The sequence below is a fragment of the Halichoeres trimaculatus genome, unplaced genomic scaffold, assembly GCF_033239565.1.
Source record: "Halichoeres trimaculatus isolate MK-OKI-2021-1 unplaced genomic scaffold, fHalTri1.1 fHalTri1_scaffold_8, whole genome shotgun sequence".
Taxonomy (NCBI): Eukaryota; Metazoa; Chordata; class Actinopteri; order Labriformes; family Labridae; genus Halichoeres; species Halichoeres trimaculatus.
The window spans coordinates 221692-248121 of record NW_027437186.1 but is presented as its reverse complement, the minus strand read 5'-3'; the positions used below and the strand labels follow the sequence as shown (position 1 = coordinate 248121).

General features: G+C 42.7%; 1 protein-coding gene across 2 annotated transcripts in view; it reads left to right on the top strand.

Moving 5' to 3' along the window:
• Nucleotides 1–25656, top strand: part of LOC141795328 (uncharacterized) — a 35161-nt gene extending 9505 nt beyond the window's left edge. Inside the window, exons 12-21 of one of the 2 annotated variants that reach the window (XM_074676166.1) lie at nt 28–270; nt 4245–4421; nt 4509–4733; nt 5103–5207; nt 5379–5516; nt 6022–6129; nt 6506–6543; nt 6625–9133; nt 14864–14972; nt 23002–25656. In XM_074676166.1, the coding sequence (XP_074532267.1) occupies nt 28–270; nt 4245–4421; nt 4509–4733; nt 5103–5207; nt 5379–5516; nt 6022–6129; nt 6506–6543; nt 6625–9133; nt 14864–14972; nt 23002–23084 (3735 nt within the window). In that variant the 3' untranslated portion in view covers nt 23085–25656. Of the gene's footprint in view, nt 1–27; nt 271–4244; nt 4422–4508; nt 4734–5102; nt 5208–5378; nt 5517–6021; nt 6130–6505; nt 6544–6624; nt 9134–14863; nt 14973–20965; nt 22961–23001 lie in introns of those variants that run through there. The other variant, XM_074676165.1, reaches the window with a different exon arrangement.
• The last annotated feature ends 774 nt before the right edge of the window (nt 25657–26430 follow it).

The window sequence follows — 26430 nt, the reverse complement described above, 5'->3', positions numbered from 1 at the left end:
CCTGACTCTGCTGAACTGTCTCTGCAGGTAAAATCTGAAAAGAGAGCCATAAGGCTGCTGAGGACGAAGAGGGTTGAGGATAAGATCTTGGAGGAGCAGAAGAAACGGGAAGAGGAAGAGAAGAAAAAGAGGAGAGAAGAGGAGGAGAGGAAAAGACTCAAGGAGGAAGAGAGGAGGAGGAAGTTAGAGGAGGAGATGGCTCGAGAGAAGGAGGCAGAGAGGAAGAAGAAGGAGGAGGTGGCGGCAGCTCTCGCTGCAGCTCAATGCAAGGTGAGGAAAATCCTTTATTGTGCGGTTCACCTGAAGGTAGCATCATGTTCAGTATTCAGATTTAAACCAAGGGTTCAGCTCACCTTGGACTTCAACCCAACTGTTTATCCAAGTCTTGTTTTTGTTGATGGTTTTGTTGTTGACTTGTTCTACCTGCTCAGAGGGCCTGAGATGAGCCAACCCAGCAGTTGGTTAATCTAATCCAGCTAATGGACTTTCCCTCCATGGACTATCAGATACATCAGTTTTTCCTTTTATCATCACACTTTCTGTTTGCTAACTTTGACTTTTAATCCCATGATACTGTGAATTATTCATTTTGTGACTTTGTACAGCTTGAGTCAGAAATATTCGGTGGTGATATGGATGAAGGATAACAGCAATAAATCACCAAAAAACTGTTGTTAAACTTGTTAAGCTATAAAAAACACAATAACTACATATGTGTGTTACTTTGAAAGCAGAACTTGACTGAACTTCAAAGTTCAAATGAAACTCTTAAAGGAGACATATCATGCTGATGCCTGATTTAATACTTACATATAAAATAATACATTTGAAAACAAGACCTTTCACCCCCTGAATTTTCAAAAAATGAGATATTGTATTTTTTCTGATATCCTAGAACGAGATTTGATGCCTCTGAAAATAGGTCATTGACATTTGGCTTCAAGATTTTGACCTTCGTGACGACACGAGGATCCTTTCTTTTTATTGGAGTAATCTGATAAAGCAGCTCCTCCTCTGTGATGTCAGTTAGTCACACAACCGCCACCGAGGGATACACACCCACCAAGAGCCGAGTATAAATAAAGCTCCCTACTAGCTCTGGCTAACTTGACTGAGTGCTAACATAAGCCGCGTTTCCACCAAGCAGTCCAGGGTCGGTTCGTCTCAGTACGGTGCGCTTTTAGTGGCGTTTCCACAGACTCATCCCGGGACGGATCCCTAAAAACCGAGATAAGCCTACCTACTTTTTTGGGACCCTTTCGTTTGGGTGCCAGACTGAACCGATCCGCTCTCGGGAGGTGGAGCAACACACTGCAGACGATTGATTGGTCAAAAGAATCGTCACTTACCGGACAGCGGCTGCATTTCTCCTGGCGGCTCACAGACTTCTCTGAAACGAAGCTTGATTGTTCTTTGTAACAGAGAGTTACATGAAAATCACAGAGAGGACGAAATGCTGCATGTCTTCCATCTATGCTCTTTGTTTACTGTGTCGCGTTTTTCTTCTTTGTTGGATTTAATAGCGGGGTAAACTGCTACGGCGTCGTGCTATTGTTTACCAGCTGCGGCTTCCAGCATCCAGCTTACACGCCACCCACCATGAGAGGGCACAGTTTGCTGTGGAAACGCAAACGGGATCAGGCTTAACTGTCCCAAACCGTCCCAAACCGTACTGAACCGACCCGTACTGCTTGGTGGAAATGCAGCTAATGCCTTACGGTGAAGTTTTGGCAAACAGCAAACTCGCTCAGTCTGCTCCATTCAATGTGGCGATTTTGTAAATACTGCCATGCTTCAAAAACCGCCCCCTGGCTCTACCCCCTCCGCCCCTCTGATAGAACTGGCCAATCAGAGCACAAAGGGCTGTGACGTTGCAAGGTTACTGGAGGTCATTCTCCAAACGGAGCGTTTCAACGAGATCTTCAGAATGGCCTAAAATGAGGATATTGAGAACGCTATTGTGGGGCAATGAAGGAACTAAATGACTTGTACTGAGGGCAGAAATGCTTTACAGGCATCCTAGTCTGGCATAGTGAAAAGGAGAAACAAGCAGGATATGTCCACTTTAAACCTTTATAACTTCAAAATGCTTTCTGCACAAATGTGACGCACAGAACCAGCACAGGCCAACACATGTGGCAGTATCATAAATACACGTCTATCGCAGTGCTAAGCTAGAGTTTACATCACTTTTTTCGCCTATTCCTCTTCTGTACTGAGCGTGGGCACAATTGAATGCCAGGAATTATCATCACACAGTTATCACAGTAATCTCTGATGAATCATAAAAATGCCAGGATTTTTGGGTCTTGGGTCACTCCTATTAGTCCATGCAGAAGTTAGACATTTTTGAAGGTGAGTGACACTAAGATTTTCTGATTTAAAGAACCCCACTTGGGAGCAGGGCCGACATACAATGTCATTCATCCTCACAAAGCTGCGTGGGCCTCGCGGATGCAAATTTAAGCACAAACCAAGTTTTGCACCTCTGGATCTGAATCTTTGCCCATTCTTCACTTGCTAAACCCTCCGGCTCAGTGGTTTGATGGCTTCAGGGCTGTAACTGCCTTCTCTAAATCGCACCAGAGATTTCCATTTAGTGTCGCATCATGTGACTAAGGGCACAGTCACACTGGCCATCCAAACTGTGCTGTGCTTAAGCATGATTGCCCCCCCGCAGTGCTGTTTCCCAGCTGGAGAGTACGGCCAGCGGTCACACTACCCCAATATGAACCAGACTTTAGGGGGTATCAACACGCGCACCGCCTACGTCATCGTGACGCGTCTGTTTACATGAAGCGCGATCTCATCAGAGTCAGCACAATGAGACACAGAGAGCACTGCTGCAACTTTAGAGACTTTTGGTCTTATGGTGAGTGGTTTTCCCCCGACACAGCCCTCTAACACCCCGCTTTGTTTAAAATGATGATGATGATGAAAAGAGATGTGGTCACAGCGACCGTATGTCATGGATCACACGCCCTGACTGCGTGCTTGTGTTGGTGCGTGAAGTAAACCATGCTGAAGCCCACCTCTCCGAAGCGTGCTGAAGCAGAGAAGTGAAGCGTGCTTAAGCACGGCACGGTTTGCCAGTGTGACCACGTCCTAAGAAGACAACACCAGGATGTTACAGGAGCTCTCGATCAAGCTTTGGTTGACCTGGAGGTGTGAAAACACTGTCACATTGGAGAGTCCAATGATCACCAGCTTTGCTTTGTCAACAGAAGGCATCACACTCCTTTTTCTTGGGATCCATAATGGCAGGTAAATATTGAAAAAAAAATCAACCTGATAGAGAAAAGAGGGAGTGAAGCATGCTCTAAACTATGGATGGGCGAGCACTGGTATTGGTATCAGGTATCAGGCCAATACCAGCCTTTTTCAAGATATCTGTACTCGCGAAGGCTGTTGATACCAGTAGCCAACACTCAAGGCAAAAATAATCTTACGCCAAGTAAGTCCTTCTCGCCAGTAGTTTAGCACTTCATTGCTGTGGTTTGACACCAGGGCAACCAGCGTCAAGTCCTGTTCAGACAACACGATTAAACCAGGAAGACTTAACAGTTCATCTGTTTGATTTTGCGCTTCAGTTTATTTAGAAAAAAAATAAAACAAAACTCTGATAGTTGTTAGTTTTATTTCATTCTGTTAATTTAGTAAACAAATGGTAAACTCAGAGAGAGTTGTTGGTTTTATTTTGGACATAATGTCAGAGTGACTGTGCTGTCTGTTCAAAATGATCTGCCACTGTTTATTGAAATCTTATGTATCAAAAGTACTTGTGGTTTCAGTACTTGGTATTGGTGAGTACTCAAAAGGGAGTACTTGTAGCGGTATTTGTCTGACAAAAAAGTGGTATCGCACATCCCTACTCAAAACTCTCTGATGAAGCTTACTCCGACCCACACGTCTTCTGTGCTAAGGGACTGTAGTTTGTGTAATGTCATGATAAAAACTATTTACTAGCATCCATCAGTCAGGTCAGGCCAAGGGTGCAGGTATTATTACATCTAGACCCGTAGATTATGTATTCTATAGTTAAAGCAGCCTTCTCTGGGCCCTGTATGCCAAGGTTTTCACACCTGTCCGTCAGCAGTCAAAGGTCTTCTTTATGTTTACAACTTTTTACCTCTTCACCATAAAACGTAAAATGACGTTTCTATCTCGAACATATCCCCTGGTTTTTCTAAAATAATCATAGTATTTTACTGTTATTCTGAGTTCACCTCTGTGTCTCCCTCTAGTGGACGCCTCTGGGCTTCACAATGAGAAATCCAGCAACAAAAGACGAAATTAGCAAGGAGAGATTTCAGGGCACAGTCCTCAGAGCCATTCATCCTCGTAAGGAGATCAAGATCAAGAAAGAGCCGGAGGAGGACAAAAGGGATGGAGCCGAGAATGGACACGCACCCCTGAAACAGGTACTTGGTGACCAGTCTGTCTGGAGTTTTCCTGACAGTGCAAATGAAGGTGCAACATGAACTAAAACTGACTGTGTTTCTGCACAGGTCAAAGTAAAGGAGGAGAAACCCAGTGACTCAGAGACAGAAGGAAAACTTGAATCAGTGGAGGTAAAGAAAGAGGAGGAGGAGGTGAAGACTGACCAGTCAGCTGCAGCCATAATAGACCCAGAGATAGGTCGCCTGGTGATGACCATCAATGGGGAGCAGAAACAGCTTTCATTTGGTCGAAGTGACCTGCTGAGCACTGCCACCATGCTGGATGGAGACAAGGTGAGAGGAGGAGATGGGGAGGAAACCAAGATACATGACTGAATGGCCCAGATTAGAGACTTTTAAAGCTTGTGTGTTTGATCCAGTGTCTGACCAACAGTTGAGCCTTCATCACACGTCATCTCCAGACCAACGACTAAAGCAGCAGATTTTTGTTCATATAAAAAGAGATTATAATCCAACATGATGAAAGACACTACTTTACTCTAGTCTGTCATCTTTGGCTGCTAAACATGTTTCACATTTCTGTGAGAAGCAGCAGGTGCTACACTGGTTTGTAACCCAGAGCAATAAATGTCTGAAGCTTCTGGAGGCCTGTTAATTTTCTTCCTCACATTTCTGATACTGAACTCTGTCTGAATTGTAAAGGTGCGTTTCAACATCGCCACCAATCCAGAGACCAAGGATGAACGAGCCACCTACGTGGAAATTCTTCCAGACTCCTTCGAAGAGTCCACCGAACAAAGGCGACACGTAAGACTTGAAAAATCTGTGAAACTGTTCTGAGTCTCTTTCCTGTTACAAGTTTTCTTACTGAAGTTAAAGTCAGAACAGTTTCTGGGCTGAGTGGGACGCAAGAAAACAAGCCAAACCCTTTGATGTGTTACTGATGATTGGTTGTACCTCTTCTGTTTCCCTTAACAGGGGATTGTGATTGAGTTCTCAAACGCTTCAGGGCTCATTAAGTGCGCCCAGAACCCTCAGCTGTACTTCCACATGTCAGAGGTGATAGAGAGGAAGAAACTGGAGCTGAATGAGAAGATCGAGTTCAGTGTGGTCCCGGTGAGCTCATTCTTTCTATCTAGGGATCAGTGCCTTTCACATTTGAAATGATACAGTACTGACGCCCAGTGCCTGGCAATTGGTATCCGTCAGTGCCACCATTGGTTTCTGCAAGCCCATTCATGTGCTTTCTTGTGCAGCTGTAGTTCCTTTGGAGGTAAGAAGACGTTAACCAGGACGTTGGTCTCTATCCAGGTTTAGTCAGTCCAGGTTCCAGTCTGTAGTTTGTTGTAAACAGTTGACCCTCTTTGTTCGTCGTGTTCATAGTGGGTACTGAATCAGTTGATCAGGACATGTCTTGCGCTCAACACTGATCCTTTTCGACTCAGACTTGAGGTTTGGTGACTCGACTAATTCAGACTGCCTTCAGAAAATGTACCCTTCTAGAGGAAACCAGACATGATTACATTTAAAACTGTTTTTCAGAACCGTGACCTTGTTTGTTAAATGTATACTTGTATGAAGCATTGCAGTGCTTTTAAATGTATTTCATTGTTTCTCTAAGCATGAAACGGCAGAGGGTGGGCTCCAGGCCATTCGGATCAAACGTTTTACCGAAAGTGTTTTCCTTCCTTCTCGAAAATTGGTTGGTGTTGGGGCGACCAAAGGAAAGGTAGGAAGGAAAAAATTAATTTTTCTTTTTTGTCTTGTCTGTTTGGTCATTTATGTGTTTTTACAAAGTCCAGACTTGGCAGGGATACAAAGGACATTAAATTACATCTTAGGACCATATTACTTGTATGGAGAGGAGCACTTTGCTCTGCTGTAGAGATTTCATTGTTTGTACTTTAGTGCTTTCCAAAATAATGTGCTAATGTTACGGAAATGCTTCAGAACCATTTAGTTTAGCTAATTAGCTTGTATGGGGTTAAACTTATTTTTTCCCATCAGAAAATAGAGACTATAGGATAATACATTACACCAGTTTCAGAGTCTGCTGCAGAGCTGCTTCACTGCTCTGACAGTGTTTTATTTGTCTTCTTTGGTAGATGACCATCAAATTGGGAAAAACACCAGAGGAAACTGAGTGAGTACTGAATTGTCTGTGGTGTGCAATGCCAAAAAGCATCAGGTGTGCAAGGTATTTGACCCATTTTTGACCTTCCAGGAAAGAAAATCCAGAAACAGACAAGCTGAAGGCCGTGGTGAAAAACCTTCGATCTCAGGACAGCAAGAGCAGTATCAGCCGAAGGGACCATAGTACCAGTCGGCATAGACATGGGAGAAGCAGGAGTAGAAGCGGGAGCCCTAGTAGAATAAGGGCCAGAAGTCGAAGTAGAAGCAGGAGTCTACCCAGAGACCAATTTGGACGCATCATCAAAAGAAGACGCAGCACCAGCATTGATCGTAATCGGGATCGTAAAAGCAGCAGACACAGACGTAGCCGGAGCAGAAGCAGGAGTAGGGAGAAGCACAAAAGGCGCACCAGAAGCCGCAGCAGGAGTCGCAGCCGCACTAAAAGCTCGAGCAGGAGCCGCAGTCACAGCCGAAGCAGGGAAAGAAGTAGGGACAGGTCAAAAGACAGAAGTAGGGATAGGTCAAAGGACAGGTCCAGCAAGAAAAGGGGCAAAACCAGCAGAGAGCGAGAGGAAAGTCACAAGAGGAGGCGGGAGTCGAGCCCTCTTTCCAGACGTCCTGGTGTAATGGATGATGAGCTTGCTCGGAAGAAGAGGGAGCTTGAGGAGCTCAATGAAATGATAGCCTATAAGAAAGCTCTGGTTGATGTAGACGCAAGAGGGCTGGACCCTGGACAGAGGACCTGCATAGATTATGACCATGGCAGGATCTCGGTCCCACTTACTGAGTACAAACCAGTCCGATCCATCCTGAAGAAGAGGCCTGATGGACTAGAGTACCTTAATCGGCCCCCACATCCTTATGATGATCCCTACTTTGATCGGCCTTACAGTCCTTACCAAGATAGACGTTATGCAGACCACTATACTGATCCATATGCCAGCCGCCCCTACCCTGATCGGCCTTACAGTGAGCGACCATACGCGGATCGGCCCTATGAAACACGTGTCTACAGTGACGTGCCCTACAGTGGCCCACTATCTGCCAGCTCCCGTTACACTGATCGCTATGATGTTTATGATGAACCATATGACGATCGCTATTATGACCCTGCGTACACAGAACCACGTCCAGATGACCCATATCGCTCGGTCAAGCAGAGCCATTCTTCTGAAACCCATGCACCCTCAACATCTCAGTCAGAGAGAGGCCCTGCAGCCATGAGTGAGTCTGCCCTGAAACAAACTGCTGCCGCTTCATCCTCCCAACCTCCTTTTAGACCTCCTTCCCCAACAGAACCACCACCAAGAAGCCCATCCCCCAAACTGAAGAGTACAACAACTCACCAGTCGCCTCCGACTGAGAAACAACCCCTTGATCGCTTCCTTGACATGCTTAATAGAAAGGTGGATGCAGAAAAGAAATCGGAACCAGTTTATGTCGCTGATGACCTGTTGCCTCATGAACGAGCACTTCAAGATGGAAGGGGATTTTCTCGCATCGTGGGAATGGCACAAGAGCAGACCACAAGGAGTCTATCTCTGGAAAGGGAAACGAACCAATTGAAGCCTACGCAGTCTTCAGTGGAGAGAAGGAGCGAGGAACCACAGAGCAAGGCAGAACCTTATGATAAGATCCAGAGTCTACTCCGTACAATTGGCCTAAAGCTCAGTACAGGAGACATGTCCAAACTGGCAATTCGAGCACAAGAGAAAGAGAGAGAGACTTTGTCCTCCTCGGAAGAAGGTCTGCGCAAAGGCCGAACTGGTTCTGTTGAATCGGACAACATCCATTCCCCCTCTCCAGCAAGGTCCTCCAGTTTAGAGCCGCTCAGCACACATAAAGTCATGACCACTGAGTATGAAGGGTTTCTGGACCAGCAGGAGTTAGGGGCATTGAAGAAGGCGCAACAGATGCTAAGTCTTACCAAGAATATGGGAAGCTTATCCTCTGACAGTCCTCCAGTAAAACCTCCTCCAGGGCACCCCCCACCTATCAACTGGCCCCTTGGAGTCCAAACCCAGATTCCTCCAGTGCAGAGCTCCACAACCCCAAACATGGACACCCAAGCCTCTTCTGTTTCAGACCAACCACTCCAGAAAATTGCTGCTCCTGTGGGACCTCCGCCTGGACCTCCTCCTGGGCCGCCTCCACGACGCCCTGGGCAGGCTCCTCCAGGACCACCTCCTGGGCCTCCACCCCGGCGTCCTGTACAGCCCCCAGGTCCTCCCCCTGGGCCACCACCCCATCACCATCTGGGATTACCTTCTTTCAATACACCCTCTCTGTTTATGGACCAGTCTGTTGCTGCTCCACCCCTTAATTCTTGCAGTCCTACAACTAGCACCTTAGTGACGACACTCTCATCAAGTCCAGTAGCAACAAGCTCTGCAGCAGACCATTCATCGATCACGACAACTGTGGCCAGATGCTTGAAGGTTATTGAGACAGTGAAGTCTCTGGCTTCCCAGCCACCTGCCAAATCAGCCAAACTGGCCAAATCGGTCCAGTTCAGCTTACCCACTGAGACGCCATCAGCCTCCAGTCTTCAGACATCCGTAGAGACTGATGATGACATAAAGAGCAAGCAGAAGGAGAAGGTATGGCGTGAACTTATACCAAGATTTTGTAAGTACATGAAGACTTGAGAAGTAATCATGTTTGTTGTCAAGTATTTAGCAGAGTGAGCTCATTTTGAAGAAAAAAAAATGATTTCGTAGAAGTTAGAAGGGTTGAGTACTCACAAAAACTTCAGCTGGGTCTTTATGAACACAAGTTATGTACCTGTGCAGTACCTGTATTTTATCTTTTTTGTTTGACCTATGGCTAAGTCCTGACCTCAAACACAATGAGCCAATCACAGTGCTTATAGCCATTCACATACATACATACATACATACATACATACATACATACATACATACATACATACATACTAGGCCTGCACAATATATCGTTTGAACATCACCATCGCAATATGCGCATGTGCAATAGACACATCGCGCATGTGATGTGACCATCGCATTTCCCCCACTTATTGGAGAAATGGAAAAAAGCAACTGAAATTGAAACCTATTCTATTTTGTACAGAGACGTGGCCTCCTGGATCCCTTTCATATACAGCAATCTTCATCATTCACAGATAAACCCCCTTAGCCTGGATTAAACAGTATTATAGGAATATGGGATCATGGGGTACGTGTAACTCTGACATGAGGTATCCTGCAGTGGGGAACAGTCAGGGACTTCTAGGCCTTCAGAGAAGGCCTTAAAAAAATCTGGACCAAAAAATATACGTATCATATATCTCTATATATATATATAATTTCTCATTTAGTTGAATAAAATACATTTAATACATCATGTAAGTTTTAAGATTAAGTGTACTGCAAAGTTCACTTCAGCAATGAAAGGGTTACTGTCTTGAAACATGTTATCTCTATCGGAGCCCGGTTTGTTGGCTCGTTAAGTGGTTAGGACTTCACGAAGGCCAGGCTGTGTTTTGGTTTAGAGAGAGACAGGAAAATTGACCAATCACGATTTGATTTTTGGGGGGCGGGACAAAAACAGAAGAGCATAGGCCTTCGTGAAGTCCGAACACTGGGCAGAGTGGTGAGAGCGGTGAAAGGAATGGCAGAAGACGAGAACAAAGTTGTGGCTAGCTTGTTAGTATTTTTTCAGCGTGTGCGAGTAAAAATTTCATCTGGTCGTGTGAGTGCGAGTGCTTATGTCTTAATACTCCATCTATCACGGGCACTGTGTAAGACATTGTGGTTTGAATTCTCCCTCTCTTTCACTGGCTCAGTCAGTCTCCTCCACCTGAACTCTCCCCTGTTCTAAAGAGAGAGCGCTGTCGCGTACATGTGCAGCTCTTATGCGCATCACACACCGAAGACAGACAGAACTTTACTACGACACATGTTTCACTATTTTAGAGTCAGCCTTCTCACCATATGATTCACGCTGCTCTAGACTCTCCTGATTGCAGAGGATGCTGCGTTAGAGCAGAGCTACGTTAGTTTAACTCACGACATGTCAATACCAAAAAAGAAAGATAGAAAACAGCTAGGGCTCTGATAAACTCTTCATCAACGAGTGTAGTACAGTTATCCGTCTCTGTCTCTGAGGTCTCCTGCAGCGTCTTTGGATCAAACCAACTAAGAGAGAGGGGGTGGATGGTTTCTGAGTTTTCAATATAACGCCCAAGTACGGGACTTAATTCACTTTCAAAAATATTAGCGATCACAGGAGCATGCTTTAAGTGGGGGGACAATCAGGAGGAATCATAAGCCATGAGAACAGCCAGAGAAGGGGTTTAAAAAATGGGAGACTCCCTCCATATTCAGGATTGTTGGCAGCCTGCCAGCACTCTCGATTGGTAAAAGTATCGAGTTTATGTATGACACAGATTGACAAAGATAAAAACTAAAGATATTTTCTTCATCATTTTAGGTAGTAAGTTTTGTAAACTCACTTAATAATGTTAGTCATTGTTTTATGTAAAGCCTCTTTTTTTATTTTTATTTTATTTATTCAATGAAAATGTTTTTTGTTAATTACTTTTTTCTGCAATGATTTCTTTTCTGGGCTGTGAGGGCTGAGGTGAAGGCCCAGCTGTAGTACTCACGGTTCGCCACTGGTATCCTGAGAGGCTGGGTGATGGGGTGTGTTTTTGATCCTTTACTCAGACACATCTGAACAGAGAAAAGTCTCTTGTTTATATGAAGTTGTGCAGCAGACCAACATTAGCTCTGAGTGAATCAAATGAAGAAGGATGTCTCCATCTGCTCTAAGGTCAGCTGGCAGAGTATCTGAGGCAGCAGGTTGGGACTTTGCTGTAAAAAAATGTAGGCCCTGTTTCACAAACAGTAGGCCTAAGTCAGACTAGTAAAGCCGGGTCATTTAAGTAGCTTGCATGAGCGTTGTTTACATTTGTTTCAGTTAGTCCCAGACAATGAAGTCCTGGAGTAAGCTTAAGTGACAACACCTGCATCAGTTCTCATTAGCCTAAGTGGGAGCACAGCCCATCAGCCTAACGGTGATTCTAAAAACCTGAAAGGAATTGAGGGCAGCTTTGCCGAAGGGAATTGTGACACCAAACATGAGTGAAGCCAGAAAAATGAGCTCCAAGAACTTTACTAAGTTTGAAAAAACTCTACTTAAACAAATTGTGTGAAATCATGCTGTTGTTAAAAGTAAAGGCCATACTGCTGCCATTGACAGGGCTTGACATTAACTTTTTCACTCACCAGCCACTGTGGCTTGTGGTTTCCCAGAGTTACTACCGCTCAGCATTTTCACTAGCCACAATTTTGTTGTTGAATAATTATGTAAAGCTGACGATGACGTGCAGAAGTTTACTTGAACTAGATTAAAAACCTCTTTAAATGTAAATGACCCATGTTTACACTCAAATCAAGACTACATAAATCTTTAGAGCTATGGCTCTTTATCAGGTATTTAGTTTTGAAACAGTTGTGTGTAAGTTGTTCTTTTATGTGAAAATATGCAGTCTATTAAAACAAAGTCATGAAGGCAGTAGTTTATTATTGAATTTAATGAAAGTTTTTGCTTTAAGGTTAGCTGGAAAGATAAAAACTAAACTGAAAAAAGAGCAAGAAACCGCTGTCAGCTTAAACATTTTTTACAACAGTAATTTTTCAGTAATAAACTAATTACCATACTTTGTGGACTGTAAGTCATTCTGTAGTATAATCATACATTTTTTTGAAGTTGTATCCATCAAAAAATGCATCATGAAGAGGAAAACAACATACACAAGTTACTGATTAGATTCATCTTGTCTTCTTTGAAATCTTAATTGTTGTAGTGTTCTTTTTAAAGACAAAAAGGTATTTTTTTACCTTGACATGTTTCGACGTAAACGCTGCCGTCTTCTTCAGAAGCTGTCATCCAGACAGCTGTGTGGTGTCTTTCTGTCAGCTGTTTTCGGTAGTAGCTGGCGGGACAGATTGATCACGGGGTCTGTCCCGCCAGCTACGCCCCCCGTTGCCTGACGGCCTCTGGAGAAGTGTGTCCCAGGTGTGCGAGAGTTGGAAGGCTCCTTCATCCCTGTTGATGGTGTCCTTTCCCCGTTTTCTGATTTCTATTGATTCTTTTATCCATCTTTTGTATTTGTTGCTTTCTGCTCCGACAAAAAGACACCACACAGCTGTCTGAATGACAGCTTCTGAAGAAGACGGCAGCGTTTACGTCGAAACATGTCAAGGTAAAAAATACCTTTTTGTCTTTAAAAAGAACACTAAAACAATTAACATATACAAGTTACCCTGGACTACACATCAGATTTGTTTATTGGTTTACAGTACTTCCAGAGTGAACTTTTTACATCAACCTTTGATAAGTGTTTGTACATTAGGAGGTTTAAATATTGTTCCTACAGCTCCTCATATCTGTGACCAGTTTCTTTTCTCTTTGTGCGCTCCTCTCCTCCTCCTCCCCTCCTCTCCTCAAGGTGAGTTTTGCCGGTGAGATCGGTGCAGCGTGAGCTTAAATGAGCTCCATCCGATAAATGCCCTCACTTTTAAAAAGTTAAGGGAGTTTTGACGCTAGTTTGTGACTGAAATCTCAGGATCTGTTTACATTGGAGAGTCAAAAAGACGCAAGTGAAGTTTTAACTGACGTTATCAGGCGCTAAACACCAGGAGCTGTCAGGTTGTCCAAGTCAGGGGCAAGAGAGCGCCTGGCAGCAGTCATGTCAGCAAAAGACTTTGCGAATGGACCAATGAGCAAACACTGCGTGCAGGCAGTGCTCATGGGAGTTGTAGTGTCATAGTCTCGTACTGCTACGGGTTTAGTATTTCAGATGCCGTTTCAGAAAACTACAATAAAATAGTTCAATCCGCCAAAGTGGCTAGTAGGAGTGACGGTGTCAGCCACCACAGCTGAAATCCACCCACATTTTGCTGGTTGGCGGGTGTTAATGTCAAGCCCTGGCCATTGAACACAAGAAGAGGAGGGCTTGGGATGCCAAGATTCAGAATTTGGAAAGAACTGGGTTCAGTCCTTCCTCTTTGAGACATGGAGGAAAGTCTAGGCTCAAGCAAAGTGATTATCTCTAATACGTCTTCTTTGTACATACAAAAGCGCTCTTGGAAAGTCGTTTCATCAAACTGATTCAGTGGATTACTCTGATTCGATCTGCAGCAGATATTGGTCTTCATTTAAATATTCCAAATACTCCATGCTCCCAAACCATTTGTGTTTTCCCTTTCACAAACTAAAGGGAACTAAGTGCACTAAGCTGAAGTTAAACCTGCCTCTTCGCAGGATTAATATAAACTTCAATTTAGTCCTGGAGTAGCTCTAATCCACCGTCTTGCAATTAGCTTTGTTTAATCCAGAGCAGACAAAATCTATGACTATTTTAAGATTAATCTGTGCAAGTGACTTAAAGTTAAACCAGCTCGAACTTCATTTTAGTCTTGGACTAGGCTTAAGTCTTGACTGTGAAACTGGGCCATAAAGTTATCTTTAGCACTAGAACCACCACTGCAGTCTGACAGACACTTTGGGATTTTCTCTAACGTTAGCTAAAGTTAGCCTAGCGTTAGCTCCTAGCTGTGTTGTTCATCATGTCGCTTTGTTTTTTGGGAGTTCTTTGGCCTGTTTTGTTCAGTTTTTGTTCTTAGGTGATCCTACATCATGGTTAGCTGTTGTCCAAAGGGCCCTAGTTAAGCTAACGTTAGCTTCTGGAGCTTAGCTTCATTAGCTTATCTGTAATAGCTGAGATAACAAAGGTTGTCAAACGTTGTGCTGAATGATTCAGTGTAAATCCTGTAGCTACAAACACACAGAGACACACTCTTAGTAAAGATGGTAAAAGGAGGTTATATTTCTGTCCTGACCAATGCTGATCCTCTGTCTTGTTGTCTGAGATGCTGATGCTAACCAGATGTTGTTTATCAGGTTTGCTCTGGGAGCTGGAAATTTAGACTGACGCTTTTTATCGACCTTCTCAACAATAAAATGATTATCTCCCTCCAATGTGGACTTAAGAGACTTTTGGGGACTGGAAGATGATCTGTGATCTTTTCGTCTCCAACAATCACCAATAGCATACTGTGAAATGTCTCCTACTCTGACACATGCCATAGCACCTGTCACTAAATGTTTTTTGTTTGTCCCAGTGAGTGGAGGGGGCGTGGCTAAGCCATATGTTAGGTGGTAATAAGAGTAATTAACATTTATTTCTTGGTGATCTAGTCCTACAATGGTCTAATAATGCAGAAAGTGTAGAAATGATTGAAGATGCCACTGTATCACCTGCAGGGGAAAAAGCCTTGATAAGGTTAATGTGTTTGTTACAGCTGGATTTGTATAACCAGAGGCTCCTTGAAAAGAGGGAACAGCAGTACCAAGAGTTCCTCGCCCGCAGAAAACAAGAGAAGAACAAGGATGGCACACTGATCTTCCCAGGTATAAAACTTGTTGAATAACATGTATTTAATTTGACCTGCAACCTTTGAATTACAATTACAGCAGGTATGTAATTTCAGCATTAAGTCAGTTGATATTCTTGGTGTGCTAGTATTTACAAACCCATAGATGAAAAAGGTTAACGTTTTGAAGCTGCATGTGATAAGTCACATCCACAACCATTTACTAGACTGAAGATTATTTTTTCCTGCACAGTTAGCCAGGCTTTCATGAAACACAGATGTTAAAAGCCCTACCTGAGCATCAGAAATGTTTAATATGTACAGTAGAAAGAGTCAAAGATAACTCAGAATCATCGATTTGTTTTATCCAAGTCTACTATGAAGTTTGGTGTTTCAGATGCGCTTGTTAATTTCAAATGTACTAGTACATTCCATATATTATTCTGTGATGATGAGGTTCCTCACCGACATTCATGCAGTGCAGCTGCCGTCTCCACCCACTGCATGAAACATGATGGATTGAAGATTCGCCTCCATTTATTGCCCATTGCAAGCTGTTGCTTTGCTTCGTAAAGTATGTAAGGCTACGCGGTGATGCGGACCAGGTTGGCGGCGCCACTTTTTTTCCTCATCAGGCCAGAATTGTGCAATTAGTAAACAAACCTAGACATCAAAGTAACTGTAGGATGAGCTCAACTACCATACTGGTAGTTAGCAGGATTGCTAATTTCAAAGAGCCTACCAGAAACAGACTGCATTTGTGTCCAGATGTTATCAGAGCTTATGTTTGTTGAGCCTTTGCAAAATCTTGAGGTAGAAGTGAGTCTTTGCCATAGCTAGATTTTTGCTTTCCTGATGCACTGATCTGTGATGTAACTAGATTCTTAAGATGTAGAAAGTAATGAAGAGTTTTACATTCAGAGCTCATGGTTTTCATAGAAAGCTTGGAACGCCTTGCTAGCGCTGTTTATTAATTGGTAAGAAGCTGCAGTCAATTACCTGGGAACCTCATGCGTAGTGACAGAGCCGCCACGATGAAGTCCATACAACTCTTTATGGTTACTAACACAAACAAGACGATTGCACCTGTGCAAAGGCCACACAAGTTAACCGAGCCGAGTGGGTTATCGCTGCGGTCAAGAAAAGAAGTCAACTGCAAGTTCTCCTCTGCAAAGTATCACCATTTTCCTCTTCACATGGTAACTTTGTTTGGTATTAAACTTTACAGCTACGAAATGTTCAGAGAGCACTTTATTTTCAGATCAGTTCAGAAAGGGGTACCCTAATCAGGTTATAAAAGATAGGATTTAGATATCCCATGTAATTGTGCACACGTATCTATATCTATATATATCTCTTTATCTCTCTCTCTCTCTCTCTCTATGTGTATATATATATATATATATATATATATATATATATATATATATATATATATATATATATATATGTATCAATCTCTCTCTATATATATATATATGTATGTATATATATATATATATATATATATATATATATATGTTTGTGTGTGTATCTCAAGCCATGTAGCTTAGTTGATATGAAACACATCCAGCTTAGTCAGTATTAGTCGTACTATTTTGTTGTCTTAATAGGTAGGACAACAGAATAGTAGCGCAGTGGTAGAAATGTTGACCCGTGGTTGTATTGTTCGTTATGACTTTAAAGGCCCTGTGACGACTGTTTGGCATTGCTTGCTTAATTTTTCTCAATTGGAAACTTGTTTCTTTGGGTTAAAGATAACTTTATATTAGTTGTTATGTAGAGCGATGGTTTGAAAGGTGACAACAAGCAAACTTTGTAAACTCAGTCTGTAGTTTAGAATTAGCAGACTCTCTGTTCAGTGTTCCTCACAGCCCGGTGCTCTGAGACGTGTCTGTCACGTGTAACGTTAGTGAATCCTGGTTCTGTCCTACCAGAGCTCATCTACCAACTCCAACCTCACCAAGCAGCGCTAACGTAACCTGGCTCTTCATTTTTAGCCTTTAGCCTGTGTTTTAGCCCATGCTCTATCACACTCCTGTTTAGTGCTGACCTCCTTTTTTTCTTTTTCTTTCTGACAATCCAGCTTCTGTGTCCAACATTACCAGAAAATGAATTACAGAAATACTTTTCTTCAAGAATAAGGACAGATCTTGCGTTTCACTAAGTCAGCTCACTTACCACTGTTAAACTTTGCCAGGGTAGGGTCAGGGTAGGGTCATGAAATGGAAAAAAGGGCTACATGTTTTAAATGGGTACGTGTTCTCAGAGAAAATCTGACCTGACCACAAATACTGAAACAAAGGATTCAGAAAAAAAAACAATTTTGGTCGATCTCACTTTGAACTGAGTATTATGAACAGGCAGATATATAAAAGTGAGACGATTATAAGGCCACTTATAAAGTCCTCACAGGGCCTTTGAGTTGGTAGCCGCTCTCTTGTTACCATATTTTCATTAATGGATTGCACATAGATACAAAACACATTCAATGCTGCTGAAAATGTCATCCAGGTTGTGTTTTTCATAGCCAGTCTGACTGAATGAGCAACACATCTGGTCCTGTCCACTTATTAAAATATACCTGTAATAGTTGAGGATAAATTGTATTAGTATTATTGTAAAAACAGCTTGGATGTAAACGTATAGGATCATATGATGTGTAGAAAATGTCAGGACTATTTCAGACAACCTTTTTCCTTCAGAAACTAGTTCATTGGAATTGCAGTAATGATTAGTCTTTTTATCACCATCACTCTGCACTATGTTGTGTTGCTTATGTAGTATTGAAGTATCATTTTTTTGCTGTGGTAGATCTCCAAGTTGAGCTAATGTGAAAGACAAGAGGGTAAGTCATGGATAAGCTTGCCGAGCCTCTAAAACCAAATAGTGTGTAGCTGTGTTGTCCTATCCAGAAAATAAATAAAAAGGGCTACATTTATTCAAGAGTTGACCCATAAGAATGGTTTGCCAGAACTGAAGGATTTAAAGTCACATCTTACTCTATTTCTGCTCACATTTAAGGCAATACAGTCCAGCAACATGCTCTGTCAAGTCTCAACTAGAATGTTTAAAACTGAACTCACTTTGTAAGGTTAATGCATGCCAGGCCAGTGCAGCCTGCAAGTGAAGCGAAGCCAGGAATGAAAGAAGAGGTAAGGATGACTTGTCTGAAGCCATTTCCACGCTGCATTGGTCCTCTCTAAGTTGCAAACCATCTCATTCTTATCAAAAACATTTTATTCGTTGTTGCCAGGAAGGTAGCTTATCTCTCCTACCTGTTAAAGCCAATGTAAAGATCTTCTAAAGGTAGTTAAAAGACATCAGAGGTGACATCTGTCTGTACTGGTCCACTCAGTATCAACACTGTGCAGTGATCATTGGAATTAGCTTGATTCGTTTGGGTTGTGAAGGCTCTCACTTGGTTAAACTGTCTTACATTAGTCCTACTGTTAGCTCAGGAGGCTAACACCAGATAGATTGTTTTAATTGTGTCTAGTAAATCTGTTATACATTTCTTGATTATTAAGAATATGCTTGAATTGGATTGCGTAGCTCTGTGCTTGTGCTAAATGCTTAATCAATGCTAATGTGGCATTAATAACTATACCATAATATGATGTGATATGCATTATCTATGAGCACTGTTTGTAATCTAGCCTATGAGCCCTCTTTGCCTTTTGGATTAGGTGTCAATACAAAAGGGGTTCAGAGAGATCATTTTCAGATTTTGTCATGTCCTTAAGGAACCAGTACTGACTTTAGTAATTTCAGGAACCTAATGATACTCGACCATCACTACGGTAAGTATTGCCATGCCTATCTTTAACAATAATCTCACAATTTGTCAGTGTCAGAACGATCCTTCTCAGCATGGGGTTTGAGATACACCAATCTGAACATGGGCGTGTTAAGATGCACTTCCACTGGTCTGTATCCAGAGTTGGAGAGACTGTACTAAACCAGGCAATGATCTTGTTCTTCGTCCGCCGAGGCTCTTCTGTTTATCCCTCATCGTCTGCTCAACATCTTCAGTCACAAGACTCTCATTGTACCCTTTAACAGCAGCAAAGTTAGCATTAAGCTGCGTTCAGGAAGAAGAAACAAGTGGAGTAAATTAGACTCTCAGAATGGAAGACTTTTCAAAGATCAGTCTGTATTTTATGTACTGAAGTCCTTCTGACAAATCCCACTGTGTTAGTCAGGCTGCCAGCACCACCCAACACTTTCTTCAGCTGCAGCTCAGCCTCATCTATGGCTATTACAGATACCATAGAATTTAAGCCTCCTGTTCAAATTTGCTACTGTGTTTTGAGTGAGCAGGGCTTTACAAAGCCCATAAAGTGAGAAAAATGGAAGGACTAGGCTCACTATCGTATTTGAGAGTGTTGTGCACCCTTTTTTCCCCAACCATTTCTTGAGACACTACTCAGTTTGCATGGGCTATTTTCACAGGTGTTTTTAGCCCACTAATGCAAATGGCACATCCTTCATTCTGCAGACTAGCTTTTCCAGTCAGTCAGCAAGCCGGTCAGTCAGCCAACTGGTGTTAGCTCAGTGAGCTAACGTAGAAGACTGTCAGCTGCAGCCAGAGGTCTTTGGCTCTAAATACTCTTGGCTTATGCAGTATTTTAGCAAGCGTCATCAGTCAAATTGGGGCTTAAAGTATCAATGATAAGTCAGGTCATAAGACACCGCAGTGCTGCCAGGACACACGAGGATCTTAGCAGGGTTCTATCTTTTGGTCACATGTTGGATAAAATGATGTACAGCATTCAATGACAGGTCGTTGAACTCATTACCATGTCTAGAAGACTGTATTCAGGGCTGAGGTTTGTTTTGATTCATATTTTTGCTCTCATCGTTGTGCCATTTGGAGTGTGTACTTTGAACTTTGCGGGTACATCACTCAGACTACAGCACTCTTCAGTCCTCTCACTGATACGCAATGAAACCCACTGATCACTCAGTCTCATCTTTGACTTAAAACAAGCTGCTCAGGTAACTTTTTTTTCCAAATGTTGGACCTGTGACTATGACAGAATGGATAAGTAGACTACAAGCTCAAATTAGTTTAGACTGAAGTGTCAAAGTGGTCCAGTGTGGAGTAAGGGAACAGCAGTGGAAGCCAAAGTCAGTGTCCTGACAAAAGAATCCTAATGGCCAGCTTCCATCCCATTTAACCTTCATCACAAGGTCTTCTTAACTGTTTTTGTACTTGACAGAAGTAGTCCTAAATAGTAACTAAATTAAAAACAAGTTCATGTGAATTTGAAGTTCTCATTCACAGGTTAAACTCCATTGCTTTTCTCTGTATGAAATACTGGACTCTGTCATTGTAAACCTTTAACAAATTTCAGATGAGTAGATTTTTTTGTTTTATTCTAAAACTTTATGATTTAGTGTTAAGTGTTTACTGATAAGGTTTGAGGAAAATGAACAATAATGCCAATGTCTTGAAAGAGTCATGTTGGCATTTTGTTGCATGTGACGTCTCCATGAACTAGCTGCATTTGTAAAAGGGGTACATATTGAAAAGAAGCAGTTAGCTAGAGAAAGAGACAGTAAATACAAAGTGAAAGTCTTCAGACATTCTGTGATATAAAGAGATGTAAAGTATATAGGGCCGTTTTTGTTTGGTCACAGCACTGAATCAGTTAAAAGTGTTTTGTTCTTGACCAATGTTTTTAATCTGGCTGGTTTCACCAGGACCTACTGGCTTTGGTATCATCTGTCACACTTAAAGACATCAGAGTTGAGTGGACCTGAGTATTCGTCCTGAATCTCTTGATTCTGCCCTCTGTGGGTAAAATGTAGACCACGTAAAGTTTTTGTGTCTGTGTATGTCACAATTTTAACATTAACTCATCAGAACCTAAAGACCAGGCTGACTGGTCTATGTGAAACCAGCTCAAGAACTTCTGTGCAGACCAGGTTTAACTGGTCCATTGCTGGTGGTAATTTGGGATCATCAAGTGCAAACCTGACGGTCTTTGTGGCTTATGAATGTGTTCTTTTTAAAATTTCTAGGCAAGCCGACCAGCACCGAGCCGAAGAACGTTTGGATTTGTGGTCATTCTCTGGTGTACTGGGCAGAGTCACGGGCCAAGTCTCCAGAGGTAGGTATGCAGCTGGGTATGGATCCCAGCAAGGTGGCCATCTGGTGGAAGGGCACCCAGGGCATGACGTGGTCCCAGCTACTTCCCCAGCTGCACCAGCTGAAGGTCACCTGGCCCAACCCAGATGTCCTCATCATACACTTAGGGGGCAATGACCTCAGCACTGACAGCCCCACAGACCTGTTGGCCTCAGTCAAGAAGCATATGACCTCCATTAGGAGCATTTTCCCACAGTGCTTCCTTGTTTGGTCAAACATCCTCCCTCGGAGAGTGTGGCGGCACTCCTCTGACAGCCACGAAGTAGATCTGGTCAGAACCACGGTAAATCGAAGGATCCAAAACATAGTATCTGAGCTGGGCGGCACCTCGCTGACCCACGATAATATCAGGTGCGGCACAAACACAGGTCTGTATCGAGCCGATGGCGTCCATCTGTCTCCTAAAGGAATTGATGTTTTTAACCTGAACCTGCAGGATCTGCTGGAGAAATGGGAAATGGAGATGAACTCTGACGCAGAAAAGAAAAGTTAAGATTGCTGTTTTGTTTTTCCGTTTGTTTTTTTTAATTCTCCAACATGGTAAATTTGATGATGTCCTCTGTAAGGTTTCCCATGCTCTGAACTCCGTCATTTAGATATCCAGTATTGTATATACTTTTAGTCTTAGATTTAGTTTGATGTAGAGCGTCTGCAGTCTGTGTACATGCTAGTCTCTTTGAAAGCCTGTCATCGGATCTCTCGCTGTATTTTGTTACTTTGTCTGTTGGGTAGATGGGATGTTCTACAAAACGGGATCTACTACAAAAAGAGAATCATCAATAAATTCACCTTACCTTGACGTGGAAATTATAAACCATGAGTTAAGATATTTGTGGTGATTCTTGTTTGTTCTGTAGTAAAATACAAAACCAATAAAGACTTGTACACAGTGAGGAATTGCTCATTCATTTTGATGTCACTTTGTATTTATGTCTGTCAAACTTCAGAACATCAAGTAAAGCTGCATCAGAGTTGAACAAATAGGTATAGTACATTTAATACATCATGCCTCTCACAATGTTGGATGGGACGTGCAGGGCGTTGACGTGCAGGGATCTGGATCAGAGGGAACATGAAGTGTTGCAGCATACTGCTGAGTTCACAGGGACATCAGGAATACACCAGATGAGTCTCCAGTTCGTCTCCCCTCCGTTGAGTCTTGACTGCGTGCTCTCTCATCCGTCAGCATACACCAGCTGTGCGTTCAGTCCCGCTTTTATCAGGACCCCAGACAGCTCACAGACCCAGGAGTTCCCTGGATCCCCAACCCGATGATGATCCTCCCCTGGTTCATGCTGGACTGTAAAACCTAAAACCTGTTGACTCTTGGTCTGGCTCAGCTCATAACATCCATTTGTTGTTGTAGCTAAAGACCATGTGGTTTGGACACACTGTGTTTTATTTTGAAAGTCACTGGGCGGTTTTGGATAGTTTCCTGAATGACTTCTTGTCCCGCTCGATCTGCTTTTTGTACATTGAAGTGTCACAGCTCCAGCATCTGGCAAAGACGGGCGGCTTGAGTTTCTGATGTGTGTGCCGACACGTAGGCTTGAATAGAATCTTATCAGTGGTGTTACCGAGCAGAGCCAGACCGCAGACGCATCTGGTGAGTTTGGGCCATAGAAACTGGAGGGAGCTTAGGAAGAGATGCCATGCTACAAAAACCCTCAACACAACTCACATGACAGTATATTTGATTGTGATTGTCTTAAAACGTGCCCACAGTTCAGATGTGTTAAAACCATAACAGATGTTTAAAAAGGGGTGATGACATATTTTATAGACTTTATGTCTGGATAGTTGGTGAAAGGTGAAACCACTGGAGGCAGTCTCTTCATTCTTCACTGATGTTTTAAATCTGTGTTGTACCTGTTGGAGCCGACCAGGTGAGTCTCTGTTTTCTCTGCAGGCCCCAGCGCAGGTGAGGCTCAGGATGAGTCCAGGACTCAGCAGATGAACCGAATGTGTCCATCACACACCTCTGCTCAGTGACTGCTGCAGAAGAACCACACACTGTTGTCTCTGGCTCTCTGACCACACCACTGCAGATATTTACGCTGTGCTGAAGGACAACTCAACACATGGAGGGAAGAGGAAAGCAACTTTGAATATATGTGTTATGAATATATGTTGATAGAAAGTTATTTGTGACAAAAAAATTGAAACTGATAAACCACAGATGTGAGGCAGCTGGAGAGGATCTATGAGTGCTGAGTGAGCAGGACTCTGACCTAAAGTCCAAGCACTTTCTGACAGCCCAGAACTAGCAAGTAAAACCAGACAGCACTTCTTCAGCCTAGACCCAATAAAACGCATCCAAAGGTAAGTGCGTGTTCACTGCAACTGGACTAATCCCCGTCCCAGCCCAGATTCAAGTTAGGGATTTGTGATTTTGACAGACTCAATACAAAGAGCTGTGAGCACAAGTAGTACTCGCCAAGAGCACTGAACAGTGCTAAGAGCTGCCTCTGTGGATGAGTCCACACACACACACACACACACACACAGAACACTGTGGCTGTTAGACATCATTTAAAACCCTCTGAAGAACACCTGCCCCATCCATGAGGCACAGAGCTACTTTGACCCCAATCTGCCTCTGACAACATGTAAAAATACAACCCCAACAGAATACTGGTTGTTGATGTTTCACTGTAACCCTGGCATTGATCCAAGTAGCCATGATAGTGATAATAGTGAAAAAGTCAGTGGTCTAAGTCAGTCAGCCCTCTGTGTTCAGCACAGGACGTCTTTCAGAGAGGGTCAAAGTTCCAAACCTCACTCGCGTGTCTTAACCTCGTCCAAAGGAACCACTGCAGTCTCATGTCCAGTGGCTTTCATTAGCCTCTTCTGACGGTGAAATTAACAGAGTAACTAATGATTAATCGCACTGATTCATGTGCCAAAGCACAAACAAAGAGCTGTGCACCTCCCTGTGACTTGCAGCCCAGTTTGACAGTTGCACAGAGTGCTCTGTGTGATGTTGTCAGGCTGTCTGTTTCTGTGGTAATTAGGGTTCATGTTACATGTTGAAAAAGACAATCATTTCTAGATTTGATCATGTTTCTGTACAAATAGAAATGTATCAAGTGCAGTTCCACTGTCTACAGACTGGTCTGAGAGAAAGCTGACATTTAAAAAAAGAAAAAGGACTTTTTGATGTGAAGATCAGATTCTTTGTATTTCTGCCTGTGTTGGTCGGACTGAGGAATGAAAGCGGGGAATAACACACAGTACAGCAACCTGCGTCTAGGATGTTAGTCTCTGTACATTGGGCACATTGTTGCTTGTCAAAAGCACAGGAAGATGTCTTAATGATATTTGCACTAAAAAAATCATAAGCATTTCACATTTTAGGACATTTTTATTTTTTGGCTTTTCATGTGTTTGTTCAGGAAAGACAGGGCAGTGGATAGAGCGGGAAACAGGATGAGAGCAGGAGTGACATGCAGGATGGCGGTTGGAAGTTTGGGTTCAAACCCAGGACCATCTTTAGACCAGTGGATCCCAGTCTTTCCTAACACAGGGCCCACTTTCAAGTCTCAAAAACTTTCACAGCCCACCTGAGCCCCCTCTTAATACAGAGGCCATACAAAGTGTTCTCAGAGCACTTTTTGAGATCCAACATAAAGGGCTAAACTCAATACTGCGATGTAGCCCTGCTTCAAAGTGGTCTGTCCAATAACGACACAAGTTCTTCCCTCTCGTTTGCTTGTTGTGTCTGGCACCGGAAGTCAATATCCTTTGAGGCATAAATGAGTTTAACTTTTGAAACATTGTTCTGTATGTTTTACACACACACACACACACACACACATACACACACACACACACACACACATTCACACTCACACACCCTACTTTTGAAATGATTTGGCGGCCCACTTACAGTACCTTCGTGGCCCCTGGGATGGGAATCCCTGCTCCAGAAAGTTAGCATCAAGGGGCTTGTGACCTAACTGCTAGGCTATACTGTTAACTCAAAGGTATCTTACTTTTGATGCCTTCTTCTACTTCACGCTCTATTATCAAAAACACGTCTTACAACACAGAGACAACTGAAAACACCCTTCCTCAAACATTTCTGAGTTTGTGTTGGACTAAAATGCCCACTCCTCAACTCCAAACTAAAATGTTCTCATTCAAGTCTTTTATTTGTGCTCATTCTCTGGGTCTAAATATTTTTTGTCTCAGGTAACAAAGAGATGCTGTATCTCGAAAACAGAAGTTACCTTGAGGAAAAATCAGTTCATGTTGAATGTAGATTGCAGCATACCAATGTTTGAACTGAGTGAGACTTTATAGATTAACATCTTCTGGAATAAAACCCTGACTTTGGAATGTTTTGTATGTTGGCATGCCCAACATCAGTCTGTCATGATCCACGTAATCTGAGTCGGTCCATCACTGAGCAAAATGAGACGTGCTTGTTGTTCATTTGAGGGAAGTGGGACAGGTCTTTTACTTTCCACCCAAAAATATGTTTCATATAATGATCCATGAAAGTTTCTGCGTGTTGTTTCTAAAATGTGGAGGATGTACATGCTTTTCTGCTGCCTGATGTACCAACAAACCTGATTTCATCCAATAAAATCTGAGTGTTCAAAACACATTCTTCTCTTTATTGACTTAATCTTCATCATCATCATCATCATCATCATCATCATCATCATCATCATTTGGTAAAAGAGGAAGCCCTCTCTTTCAGCACAAGTACAGCAAGCAGCTGTAGCAGCCGTTTTATCAGTTTGGAGTTTATTGGAAATAACAATAATACATTTTCTTTATAAAGCTCTCTTCATCAGGTGATCTCAAAGGGCTACAGCTTGATAAAAAAACAGAAAATGAAAAACTAAAAAGATAAAAGGGGCAGTAAAACAATTTAAAAAACAATAACAACTAAAAACATTTTAAAAAACAGTTTGATGTGGTAGGCGGTCTTAAAAAGCGTTACAGGTAGCTGAAAGCTTGGAAATGTCTGAAGCTCCTCTTTTAAAGCAGTCAGTAGATTGCGTTGCCCTCCAGGTGTCAGAGAGAACATTGCTCAAACGTGGGGCAGCGGCAAAGAATGATGGAGAGGGATGTGTCAAGTATAATTCAACATGGCTGACTGTTAACCTTTGAATTTTCGGAGTCACTTGTTACTGGGGTACCTTTGGAGAAGGGTTGGAGTAAATGAAGAAACAGCACAACGATGGTGAAAATACATAAGAAAAGAATAATGGTCTCTAAATATTAAATAACTGAGTCATTGTGTGTTTCTGCCTGTGTTAAACAACAACCACTTATGAGATTAGGACATTTTCATGAAGCTACTTGGTTTGAGTACCCTCATTTC